Below are 13,676 nucleotides of genomic sequence, written 5' to 3' on the forward strand. Positions count from 1 at the left end.
TGCATTTTTTTAAAATTTTGACCACAAAATTGAATTCCTTTAAACTTGCTAGAAAGATGCCTAAGGGACCCAAGAACACATTTCAATTCCATTTGTAGAAAGATATTCTTTTCAAAAGAAAATTGTGACGGAAATATGGGGTAAAATCAGTCAAAATTGTTAATTTTTCACAAGAGACATCATCTTACATTGATTTTTTTTTTTGCCGACGCGCATGGCTACGGTGACGCGCGCATACCAGAAACCGGAGCCTTTTTGGGGGCCTAAAAGAGGTATAGCAATGAATTCTGATTGCAAAGAACAAATACATTTATGTAACTTAATTTTTTTTTTATTTTTTTTTTTTTATTCATATTCCAGTCTCTAAGAAAAATTAATTTAGTATTTCAAAAAATGTCCTGTCTTTCAAACCATTTCCTCTTAAATATGATTACTTCAAAATTAAATGTCACCAACATTTTAATTGCACTCGCACTGAACGCCTCAAGTGCATGACATATTTCCGACAAACTGTCTGCATTAATTACAAAAAAGTTGCACACGCACACTAAACCAAATCTGCCAGTCTTACTGCTTCGCCGCAAAATAACTTTATAATTGTTAATTCTTGATACAGTCATTATTTTAAAACTAAATGTCCTGCAACTTTCTTTTAGTTCCTTTGATGACTACTTCTTAAAGAAAGAACATTGAAAACTTCAGTCCTTAAGGTTAATTAAATTATCATATACACAGATGCGAAATTCTACGGAAGGGTTACAGGGACACTAGGTCCTGGAACAGCCCAATTGGGCTACAAAACGCGCTTTGAACGAGATGATGTTTATCGGAAATAACATTTAAAAGTAGGATATAAACATCCACACAACTATCCTTTCAAGACTGGGCGTTTTTGTGTTATTCCTGTATTATGCGTGCGAGAACGAATTTCGGGGTCCACTTTTGCGACCCCATAAATTCGAGCTGTTTGGATGCTAGTTGTGATTTCATTCGTAAAGTGTTCGCCTTTTGCAGACGTTGAAACCATTTCTTTTTGCATTCAGCCGGTGATTGGTCACCGCTGTTCGTTACGGCTGAGACACACATCGTGTATATCATACACGTTCACTGAGAATGACACAAAAAACGTATTCATACTCCGTCATGTCCGATGTAAACAAGCGGTGGTTTTTTCGTCTTTTCTCGGGAACGGTAAGACATTAGGTTGGTTTCCTTTCAACCAGATGTTTGAAATAGGCTAAGTAAACAATCCAAAACATAAAATTTTCGGGGATTTTAGGACCTAGTGCCCCTTTAAGGCATACAACCTTTTGTTGGTTTGAAAAATTCCATTCCATATCATAAACTCCTAGACAACCTTTGAAATTGAACTGGGCAATCTCATCCCTTATCTTGTGTACCAATGATTCAAGAAAACACCTGCTAATGAACACCTGCTGGCGTCCAAGATTACCAAAGGTTTCTAAAAGCAGAACTGCCAACCTGGCCTACGTGCAAATGGCCGGCAAAGAAAGGGCGAGAAACGATAACCTAATATCCTGGCATCCTTGGTGTCCATTTTTTTATCTGAAAAGATACTGATGTCTGTAACTCGACCTGCATTCCACAAGATTGTCTAAGATTGGTTACAGTAAGACCACCTTACAAAGATGAAGATGTGGCACAGTTTTAGCTGAACTATTGAGAACCTCATTTTAAGATTACACATTGTAGACAACAAAAAAGAAACGGTATTTGGGAAAGAGAAATATCTCATTGAAATCAATCCAGAGTCTTCAGCTTTGATGCCGATGATATGAAGCGGTAACGTGCAAAAATTGGTGCATTTTTGATTAAGCAGAATACACTGAATTCCGTAATGTTAGTACAAGGCAGTTTGATATCATGAAACATTAATAACAAATTTCTCATGAGCTGAAACTTCTGCAGATTTGCAGCTTGAAAGCTTGCCATGATTTGCTAAGTTTTGTTTTTGCTTGGTGTATATGGACTGGCCATTGAATGTTCTCAGGCATCTGATACATCCCTTCTCAGCAGTTTAGCCTTGATGTGAATGCCGTAGTAGTCGATGATGGACAGCGTGCCTACACAGATGGCCACAAGTTCAGCCAGGAGATCATCATTGACACGATCACAGTACTGCAACTCCAGGGTACGAAGACAAGGGGCGTAGGAGGTGGACCTCACTGGGGAAAACAGATCCTCATATTCCTGTTTGGAAGAAAGGGCAAATGTTTTAAGAGATGAAACAGGGATCATTCGTTCCTCTAGATCAGTCTACATGTATATTGTATCTACTAACCTTCTTCTGAGAGCAACCTTCCTACTGACCAAAACTTGGGCATGATTACCATAAGTAGATTTTAAAAACCAGGAATGAGTAGGAGTACTTTGCCACGAGTACGAGGAATTTTTTTGTCATTGGTATGACCAAAACTACCAAAAAAAGTACTTGAGTATGATTACAAGAACGAGTACTTTCCATAAGTAGGAGCAACTTTACATGTGTCACGTGTTTTCAAGGACTTTTTGCCATCAAACTAGGCATTCAACAAATGAAGAAGCCTCCTTAATCCTAACAGAACTCAACCCATCAAACCCCAACGGCATGTTTTGTTGGAATCTGTTAGGATGGGTAAAGTACCCCTAATCTGACCATCTTTTACGCTGGGTTGGCACTCCTCCAGAATCAAAGTCAGAAATATGTGTGTGCAGTTTCCCACATGGTGTTAGAATTTGCCAGGATAGGTATGGTTCCTAGTTAATCATACTAGGGAGTTGGGGTTAATGGTGGAAAACTGGTTCTTTTCCGCATGTAGCTCTAAAAAATATTGTCATTCTTGCGGGAGAGCATTTGCAAGAGTACAAGTACTTTGTCATGATAGGCCATCAGCCTGGGGGTTTGGTCAGTATCAAATCAGGGCATAAATGATTATAGTGCGCATGCGCAAGGTATACCGCCCCTAGAGTGGTAACAAGCATTTTGATGGACATTTTGAAAAAAAAGGTGATAACACCTAAAAAGCTGCCACCGCTGCAATGCTATCACATATTTTCCAACTCTGGAGATGTATACCTTGCCAAAAATAGCTATGACGATTATTCCCCTCATTTGATACCGGTGGCCAAAATCTTGGACCGAGGCTGATGGCCTATGAGTACTTTGTCATGAGTACAACGATGGGGATGCAAGAAAGAGGAGTGGTTGGGGGAAACGTACCTCATCACTTGACAAGTGTTCCTCACCAAGCCTCTGGAGGAGTGTTCTCTCCTTCATCTTCAGTTTGATCAACTTCTTACAGCGCTGCCATCTTGCCAACTCTTCAACAATATTTAAAAAAAGGGGGGGGGGCAGGAATTAACACCAAGTCTTAATCAATTCAAAACCACTCGAGCTTTTGTCTCGACACAAATAAAACCCATAGAGTTAGCATACAAACTGCAAAACCTGTATCTCTGTGCAGTACGTAAAAGCCCTTCTAAATCCTTCAGTCTTTAAGAAGTGTGGGTAAGCATTTATTAAAGGGGCACGTCATCCTGGAAAGCGTCCAAAACACATTTTAAACAAAATTATGTTAATTGGAAAGAGCTTTTAAAAGTAGAATATAAACGTCCACACAACCATCCTTTAATAATTGGCCGTTTTTGTATTGTTCTTGCGAGAATGAATTTTGGGGGTCAACATTTTGACTCTTCAACAGTTTGACTCAAAAATCGAGCTGTTTGGGTGCTACCGTTAGTCGTGATTCCAGTCGCACATGTTCCACCAGTGCATCACATGCTGTGGACGTGCAGTAAACAACGTGTGTATTGGTGCAGTGTGTACTTGTACATTATGTGTACGCACACATGACTTGTACCGTATATTTGTTTTGGCCTACTTGTATCATCTGACAGAAAGCGGGGGCAACGTCCAAGAAGGGGACTTATTTTTACGGCTGGTAATACGTATGCATATGCCACAAAATGTCGGCCACGTCAGGGGTATTCAATAGGTTTTTTTCCCGTCTTTTCTTGGGAACAGTGCTATATTAGGTTAGCTTTTTTTCAACCACCCCTTTGAAATAGGATATTAAAGGAAACAACTTTAAACATAAAAACTTTGGCGATTTCTGGACAAAGTGCCCCTTTAAGAAAGTTAGCAAGTGGCTTTTGAAATTCCCATTTTTGTCACCCCCATACCTGAAATGATGGGCATAAGTGGCTTCTCAGTGATGCGTTTGAGTCCCATCAAATACAGCTCCACTATGAGTGGACAACAGGACATCACTGACGAAATCGCCGCATCCGTCAAGTCTGTAGAGGAGAAAAATAACAGCAACCGTGCTACTGGAGAAAGACATGACTGTTAAATCTGCCTTCAGGGCGTTCATGCAGGATTTCTTGAAATTATATTATCAGTTGTGCAGAGAATACAATGTTTTCTGTTTGTAAAATCAAGAAGCACATGGGTGAATTTTGCTCTTCTGTGAAAACCATGTCTATGTACATGTCTATGTACATGTATATGTACTTTCAAACTGTAACATAACTATGAGGTTGGTCCTTCCGCCCCCCCCCCCCCACCAATGGCTGTGCCCCTTCTTTTGCCCCCCCCCCCCTTTTTTAGAATTTTAAGATGATAGAAAATGACGCCTCTGAACTGCTCCTCTGCCCAACGTCCAGCAAATTGGACAGCAGATACATCATAGACCCCTTGCATTGGCTGCCCCCATGGAGGAAATGTCTCTGTTCATCAGTTATAGACACTTCCTTCTATCATTTTCACTGAATTAAAAACAGAGAACCTGTCCTCAGAGATGTCGCTCTGTGCAAGGGGTTTATTGCTTTTAAGTTTAAGATGTCAGTGCTCAAGACTTTGAAAATGATGAGATGACAGAAACTAAATTTGTTTTCTTCTCGAAGATCAGTCGAATGATTTCATGGCAGCAAGACATCCCGGGCGTATTTGAAACCCCGTTCTTGAGTGACCTGCGAACAGTGTTCTCGGGTTGCCGATTATGCATGTCCTAAGTGCGTGTGGAGTGCAGCTCGGCAAAAAATCAAGATGGCAGCCACAACATTAAAAACACCGAAAGAAAAGAAAGGAGAATTAATTAATTATCTTACAAAAAATGGGGAGTCAGGTTGGCGTAGCGGTACTTTCCTCGCCTTCCACCGATGTGACCCGGGTTTTGAATCCCGCCTGGGCCAATATGTGGATTGGGTTTTCAGTCCCTACCTGATTCCGTGGGTTTTCCCCAGAATATTCTTCTGGGCTTTTCCTCCCGCCTCTAAAACTGTAACTTCTTCTCATTGTCTTCTCTCCACAGGTTTCTTCAGGCTTGCGAGCTACAGTGCCTAGGGTGCTTTTGAGGAATCCTTGGTTTCATAACCAGAAATGATTAATAATAATAATAATAATAAATCCCAGAACAGCTATAAACTTGGCAAAGACAAGTTCACTCAGTGGTAATGTACAATTTCATTTTCTATCATTGATACTCCTGCACCTAATGCGTGCCTTCATTTTATGCGCACAAAAACAAAACAAAACCACAAGCTGTGGTAGCAGCCTAAGTCCACCATCTTTGTTCTTGATGTTCTTCATCTACTCCTGAATATAAAGTGGGGAGTGAAAACCCTGTTCGCGAACACTATTCATGTGATGGTTCTCGTCATTCAATACCCTGTTCTCGTGTTCATTCAACATAAGAACAGGATTTTGAATAAGCCCGCCATCCTAACCTGAATTCCAGCTGACATCCAGCTTCTTCAAGTGTCTCAGGCTGGGTGCCATAGCCTGGGCCACCCCGTCAGTCAAGTTCTCCACACCGGACATGTTCAGCGAGGACAGCCGGTTGCAGTTCCAGGCTAGTGACATCAGGGTGTCGGCCGACATGCGACACTGACGCAGTGTCAGTGTCTCCAGGGAGGTGCAGTGGCTGGCGATCTCCGTCAGTCCCATATCACTGATCTCCTCACACCAGGAGATTTCTAATGTCGTGATCTGGGAAAAACAATCCGTCTATCTATCAATTTTTTCATCTATTTTAATTTCCACTGCATCAAGGCAACTAAGACAGCAATGTTGAATGGTTCTCATTGAAGTACTGAATTAATTCCCTCCATTGGAACAGGATGGGACAGTATTGTTTGCCATTTTGAGCCCATATTATACAAATATTGAATGCTTCGAGTGGTGTAGTAAAACTAGCCTCCCGAGGTGATCCCATGAAGCAGTTTATTTTTCCCGAGGCGAAGCCGAGGGAAAAAAGAATGCTCCATGGATCACTGAGGGAGGATACTTTTACTACACCACGAGATAAAGCAGTCAATATTTGTTTTATAACACCTCTCCCACAGATTATGCTTGATTTTAGAGATGGTTACTCTGCAAACCTTCTCTCTTGGCATAGTATCCCCCATCCATGCATCTATGAAATCAGACAACTATTTTAGTATTCCATCGTGGATCTTACCTTTTCTCCCAAGTACTTAGCTATGCGGGTGAGCGTTGAGTCACTGATGTTGGTCTCTGAGAGTTTCAGGCTCTGTAGGTTACAGGAGTTGCCTCGCATTAAGGTAGGTATCAGAGCCGTGTCCGAAATGTAGCACACCCCTATGAGCAAATGTTGGTGCCAAAAATAAGTCAAAGAAATAAGTACGTGTATGCATATCGTCAGCAATAAGCCTTTTCGGAGTTCCAACTGCGCATAACCTGTGACAACGCGCATTGTTTGTCTCAAATGGCCTTTGACATCATTGCGCCACTGACTTTACAAAAAGGCTGTTTGTGCATTGTGGGTACTGTCAAAGGGCATTTGAGACAAACAATGTGCGTTGTTACAGGTTACGAATGCGCGCAGTTGGAACTCCGAAAAGGCTTAGTTTTCACAAATTGAATCTTTTAATTATAAAGTTGAACAAAGGCATTGACTTGAGTGGGATTAGAACCTGAGACCTCTGGATTACCACACTGGCACTCTGTTGACAGTTGCCCCATTTGATTTGTAAATATGTAAATGTACATTATATCTTTGTTCAAGGGTGCTAGTCAGAAGCCGTGAAACAAGTACAGTGTAGCCATGTAGCCAGGGATCACACCCAAAGTACGGACCACCAGCTCTGGATTGGGAGAGTGAGTTTAAACCATTTTCGATACGTAAAGAGAACCATGTGGTGCTTTCCTAGTGGGCAACAGATGTATTGGCAACAGACTGGAGAACAGAAACGTTATCTCTTTTTTTGTTTTTATGACAACTTTGAAAGCACACCCACCACTAAATTCCGCCACCACTAAATTCTGCCACCATCCCGTCATGATTAAAACCAATCGCACTTTCATGAACGTCTTTTGTGCAATATTTCACAAACATCCTTTCATATGCAAACATATTTAAGCAGAAATGAGGTCAAGTCAATAATGTCAAGAAGGTGAATATTTGACACAGGAAACGTCTTACCCTGAAGGTCCAGTTGTTGTAAGTTTCTGCACTTGCTAAGTAAATGTGCCACGCCAAGACTTGTCAGTCCACTACAGTCAATCTAGTGAATGACAGCAAAGAACACGTTATGAATTATATTATATTAGTGTTTTCTTGTTTTATCTAGTGTTTTCTTGTTTTATCGAGTGTTTTCATGTATAAATTTCAATTGGGTAAACTTCCACGACAAATAAGATGGGTTGCGGAGACTGATACATTTCAAACTCAATGTAACATTATCCCCAAATTGTTGACTTTCCTTACCAGACAAAGGGATCGTAGCTCTGTTCCGCCCATAGCTATTATCTCCAGCATGGAATCACTCAGTTCCTTCCAACAAACAGTCAGCATCCTCAGCTCCGTGTTTGCCATAAAGAACTCTTTCAGACAAGTCACGACTAAAGTTGCGTCAAAGTCGATGATGCTCATATCCAAGGATGTGATGCACGGCGTGTACAGACGGCGCCAAGGACACACTGGGGCTGTCTTCTCACCCGAGGGTTCATTGGTTGAGATCTTAGAGTCACTCTCATTGGCTGAAGAAGCTGAGCTCAATTTGCATACATTAGTTAGCGGATTAGCATTGGATACGGAATCATTGCTGCGTGAATATGCAACACTAGCAGATGGATCCGCTGTTTGATTGGTTGAGGCCTCTGAATGTAAAACCTTGCACTGACTCTCACTGGCTAAATCGGCCTGGGTTAATTTGCATAATCTAGAAATTGGTTGATCGAGCGATGAGTGGCATGAACTGCCTTTAGGAATTTCACAGCATGTTCTTTCACATGAAGATTCAGATTCTTGATTGTGACTTCTTGAGATAGTCCCCTGAGAAACACTTGATTCTGGTAACGTCTCAGAGCTCGTTTCAGAAGATAATGCCCCTCCACATGAACATCTCTCTCCCTGAATTCTTGTTCCTTCACTACTGGAAGTGAATGTAGCATTCTTGTCCCTGCTATTCCAAATGTCTAGTTCATCTGCAACGTCTTTTAATTCACTAACGCATCTTCCTTTGCTCTTGTAGGAGGTTTCCTGTAGTTTCTTGCACTGAAGGCACTGCTTTCCTGCCTTTCCTTGTGGGCTTAAAGTGGCATCATCCTCCCTGCGCAATGCTTGGCAGGAGGATGATGCGGGATCTTGTGAATCCCCTTCAGTCTGCAACTTTTGGCGAGAGTTTTCGATGAGATCATTCACATACAGTCCCATCTGCAAGTCCACATCTTCGGTACCATCATTACGAAAGTCACTCCCACCCTCCCCCATCCACTCCTGTCCTTTCCGTTCCTCTTTTCCATCTTCCACCTCCACAACGACATTATCTTCGTCCATTTTGCCTCCTTCTCCCTCCATCTCCTGTCCCTCAATCTCCTTCACCTCCTCCTGCCTCTGGCATTCTTCCTCTTGGAGACTCTTGAGCCTCTCCTGGAGGAGCCTAAACTCCGATATCAGCTGGCACAGTGTCTCGCCGTCAGGGGAACCCTCGTCCAGGCTGGCTTTGTTGGCCTCCGCTGCCAGCTGTACAGCCGTGGACAGACTGTAGCCAGAGAGAAACCAGAGGATTGTGCAGTCCATCTGACATACATGAAAGAAAACAAAACCTGAAAAAGTAATTCTAGTATTATAAAAAATACAATGAATGAAAAAATTAATTTAAATTACTGCTCTTTCTCTGCATTCTATTTCGTCTAGGATTGATACATGAATACTTTTGATATTGATAAGTTACAATTACAATCAGGATGCTCCCAATTGCTTAGTGCAATTATGGGGATGAAGCCCTCTGCATTATTACTGTACATGTACATGTATTTCTAAAAAAATTATGCACGTTTTCAAATAATAATTGTCCAATATAAAAAAAGTGTCACCGTTTATATATCAGTCTCTACGCAAATACCGAGAACATTTTCCCATTACACTGAAAGTGGGTTTGAAGTTGTAATCCTCTACCTTTTGAACATTTCTTTATTAACCAGTTTGCGCCAAATGACGTGTATACACGCAAAGGTTCTGCGGTATTCGGAATGGATGACGGATAAACACGCAGGGAGCCAGGCCAGAAATATCTGTCAGCGACCCGCTTGCAGTAAGCGAGGCCGGAAATGTGAATGTGCTGCCCGAGGGTGATGGCTTCAACCCGCCTGGCTTGAGGTCGAGTGAAAAATAATCCTGCGCCTCGTTCCGTTCTTGTCAAATAATCCCAGGCGCGATCTGGTTAAAGATAGTGGCAGTGTTGCACCCCAAAACAAAAAAATTCGAATGTGAAAAATACTGCTTACTCGTGTAGCAGCCACATTCAGGTGCCTCAATTTTGGCCCGCACAGTTCAGTCAGATGGCGGATGCAGGTACTCGTCAGTTGCTGGTTTCCCGATAGATCCACACTACTCAGGTTGCAGCCCCAACTGTCTGTATACGGAGAGAACAAAACAAGGCAAGCCTGGTAAAGGTCTTCCCTGAGTGCACAACGTTCTTTTCAATTGGTTAAGAGTGGCTATTCAGCACAGTAAGTCTTGTCGTGCATCTGGTCAATTGGACGGATTCAGCCCAATCATTGGCATTACAGGATAATCCTATACGATGGCACTTTCCGGCTCACCAGTGACAGTCATGATTAGCCCTCCTGCTATTTAAACAGCCAAAAACAGTCAAAATTCCCATTCCCTTGCTATACTTTTAACAAAGGCTAGTCACCAGCAGTTAGATCATATGTCAAGCAAGCACTGTGACTAGTCAAACTGGGTCCACAGACAAAGCAGGCAAGTTGTGGTCACAGCTGTTTTATCACTCACCCAGAGTCAAAACATAGCTGTATCAATTCACTTAAACAATCCCAGCCAGTCAATCCTGCTTTATGTAGGCTGGGAATTTTTAACCATTGAAATCAATCACTTGATTGATTTTAACCAAAAGGACTACTTTGCACAGAATGTATATTTGCATATTAGGAGGGTTAATTGGTGAGCCAGGTACAAAAGGCAGGCCTTCTTGAACCAGCAAGAAATATCTTATGATGCACAGTCTGCGTGCATAATTGTTATTCATATCTGCATTGTTACGGACTCCTGAGTCAAGTCACTAGCTTTTCAAATAAACTGTGAGAAAGGGCGTTTCTCGGCCACTGTTCATCCCCTGTTGCTTGTGACATGATTGCGACTGGCTTGCGAATGATTTTGATATGACTTGCCACTGACATGTGAACTGACCTTAACATTGTAACTTGGCTAGCGGCTGACTTGTGATTGTCTTGTGATGGACTTGTGATTGTCTTGTGATGGACTTGTGATTGAAGTGTGATTGGTATGTGATATTCGCATTGTGATTGACTAATATGATTTGACTTGTGACTGACTTGTGAATTGACTGGTGACGGACTTGATCACAAGTTTGTAATCTTATACCTTTATCATGTGTCTCAGCCCTCTCCTCAAGCAAACCCTGCGTCTCTGTCAATGCGAAGACGATGTCTGTGACTGCCGGACAGACGGATATGTTCAGGTGACTCAGGTTTGGCAGACCTCTTAGGAGTTTCTGTAAGAAATATTTCCTTAATAATAATTACAATATTCAGCAATTCACGGAGAAGGTATTTTAATTTCAATTCTGCATCAGAATTGGATTTAGTCTGTTACCTGTACAAATTCATTGGAGACTCCAGGGCATTCTTCCACCGAGATGGAGACTAGCTGTGAAGCATTCTGAGTGATGACATCACAAAGTAGCAATGGTAACACCAGGTTGCAACCATCCAGCACTAGTGACTGAAGTTTGCTGCAACTGTGGTTCAGACGAGACAATTGAAATGGTGATTTAGTTTGGCATAATTTTTTGTATAATTTAAGAATGACGGCTACAGTACAACTCATGGAGTAAGGGGCCTCCCAAAGCTATAGACTAATCAGGCCATAAGTTGAGGAACAAGCGGTCAATTCATAACCTAACTTACACCTGAACCCTAACAAGTAATAATAACAAAGTCCGAACATCTGTTGTTGAACAATGGTCGATCACCACAACAAAACTATTTGTGACTGTCTCCCTGCATGCTGTGCTTCATGATACAGCCACTTATTGGTTACCAATGCAACAACCTTCGTAGGCTAGTCCCTACATTTTGTCAACTGGACAAGTCCAACTATAGTTGACTGGTTAGGAGATCAAGTGAAGTTAGTTAATCTATGAAAGTTGAAGTTACAGAAACTATGGTTTTACCATTCATAGTTCACACACCGATAGGCTCATCAATTAAACACAAAATAAAAATAGAATTACTTTCTTAGAGTCTCTTTGAGGTTCTTGAACTCCATCTGTGAATCCTCCTCTATAAGGCAGCAGTGCTTGAGGTTCAGCACCCTCAAATGGGGCGGAGCCAACACGGGCAGTAAGAAGGCGGGCAGCTGTTGAGGGTAGCTCTCGACAAAGAGCTCCAATAGGTCCTTGCTGACTGCCGTGTAGAGATTCGTACTGAGTTTGGCTATCAGGTCTTGAGCTTTGTCCTTGCATTCCAGTGAGTGGTGATCATTGTAATCCAGTAGAGTACGGACGACAACGGCCGATGCCATGTGGTGAAGAGCGACTATAGCGGACATCCTGGTGATATAAACACATAGAAATGAGCATAAAGCACCCGTCAATGAATGTAAGACAGACCACATGACTCCCCAGCATGGTGCGTCAAGAGTGGGTCATGTTCTCTATGGCTGTGACACAGGGGTACGTCACGTCTCAACTTGGTGTGTCTAACAAATAATAGAGTGCATCACTTATCCTCAGTAGGTGCATGAATCACAATCTGTGAAAGGCGGGTTAAAAATGTTCAAATACATGTACATGTAGCGTCAAAACTATAAATTAAGGGCTGTATATATGTATAAATTTATAGATTAAAGTTTAATTATACAAAGTATTATGCAAACTTAAATTTATTCCCTTATCACAATCATACTTATTTAGATAAATTTACATACCACCAGCCCACACCTTGTCATTTGTAGTGATAAATTTGGAATACAAATTTGCTATCTTTTGGGCTGAAGTTGAACTTTAAATTATTTGCTGTTATCTCAGTCTCAGATGCCACTGGAAAACTTTTTTCCCCCAATTTACGGTCAATTCTTAACTAAAGTTGCTTATGCACTTGCTTCAGAAAGCGAAATTTGGCCTATAGCAGTGTATAGACATAGACAAAAATAATAGAGGCTTGCAAAAATATGAGACAGTGAGGTACATTTTTCAAAACCTTCTAGTTTTAGAAATATAATAGAGCATAGTGGGGCCGCATCTACCTTACTTATAATACTAGGAATATTCCTGTCATGCCTGTGCAGGATAACTACGGAGTTGGCACGGTATTCAACAGATCATGCACCGTTACTACGGAGGTAGAGGCTCCATGTACTGTGCAAACAGAATAGCCCCATAAATGTGGCCTATTTACTGGACTGCCTCCGTAAACATAGGCCACACATCCACATGTACAAAAATCGTGTCGACTTTGCCAAATTTTGATTTTCACATTTAGGCTTACTTTGTAGGATTATTTTGCTTTAGTAGCATACTCACCCTCTTTATAGGCTAGTCAGAAAGTGCTGCCTTTTACAGATGTCTAATTTTTGTGAAATTTCATGTTGAAATTTTGATACGCAAACGTGTAAAAATGAATCTGGAAATTTCACGAAAAATATACATCTGAAAAAGGCAGCACTTTTTGATTAGCCTATAAAGAGGGTGAGTATGCTTCTAAAGCAAAAAAACCCTACAAAACTAAGCCTAAATGTGAAAATCAAAATTTGGCAAAGTCGACACGATTTTTGTACATGTGGATGTGTGGCCTATGTTTACGGAGGCAGTCCAGTAAATAGGCCACATTTATGGGGCTACAAACAGAACAGCAGTCATGACACTTGGCAATAACTTGTTCTGCACATCATGATCACCACACTGGTCCAAAAATAATTTACCGCCACATCAGGCACTAGTTAACGATTCTGCAATTACTCCCTCTTTGACTTTGAATCCTAAAAACAGTCCTCGTTAAAACTTACTCGATATTAATTATTGTGCTAATGCTAACTAAGTTAGAAGTAAGATCACAAAATCAATCTTCCTGTCGTTAGCCTCTGCTCTGCATGCATGCAAGATATGAACACCGGCAGCTGGTACTACAACGAATAATGAACGATATCAGCTAACTAGCTCTCGCGATA

At 41.4% G+C, this 13,676-nt stretch overlaps 1 protein-coding gene across 3 annotated transcripts; it reads right to left on the minus strand.

Annotated features, from left to right (window-relative positions):
• Positions 1-334: 334 nt before the first annotated feature.
• LOC119729581 lies at positions 335-13,624 on the minus strand. 3 transcript variants are annotated; one of them, XM_038202196.1, is made up of 12 exons: positions 13,515-13,624; positions 11,743-12,060; positions 11,103-11,247; positions 10,872-11,001; positions 9,752-9,879; positions 7,731-9,044; positions 7,446-7,527; positions 6,462-6,601; positions 5,728-5,989; positions 4,183-4,296; positions 3,221-3,321; positions 335-2,211 (listed from the first exon to the last, which is right to left on the minus strand). In XM_038202196.1, exons 2-12 carry the CDS (start codon positions 12,057-12,059, stop codon positions 2,008-2,010), a joined length of 2,937 nt encoding a protein of 978 aa, XP_038058124.1. In that variant the 5' UTR covers position 12,060; positions 13,515-13,624; the 3' UTR covers positions 335-2,007. The 3 variants fall into 3 exon arrangements, with proteins under 3 accessions (XP_038058124.1, XP_038058125.1, XP_038058126.1); XM_038202197.1 differs by lacking the exon at positions 13,515-13,624 and adding an exon at positions 12,756-12,875; XM_038202198.1 differs by lacking the exon at positions 13,515-13,624 and adding an exon at positions 12,761-12,872.
• Positions 13,625-13,676: the final 52 nt, after the last annotated feature.

The sequence above is a fragment of the Patiria miniata genome, unplaced genomic scaffold (genome assembly GCF_015706575.1).
Source record: "Patiria miniata isolate m_02_andy unplaced genomic scaffold, ASM1570657v1 HiC_scaffold_21, whole genome shotgun sequence".
Lineage (NCBI taxonomy): Eukaryota > Metazoa > Echinodermata > Asteroidea > Valvatida > Asterinidae > Patiria > Patiria miniata.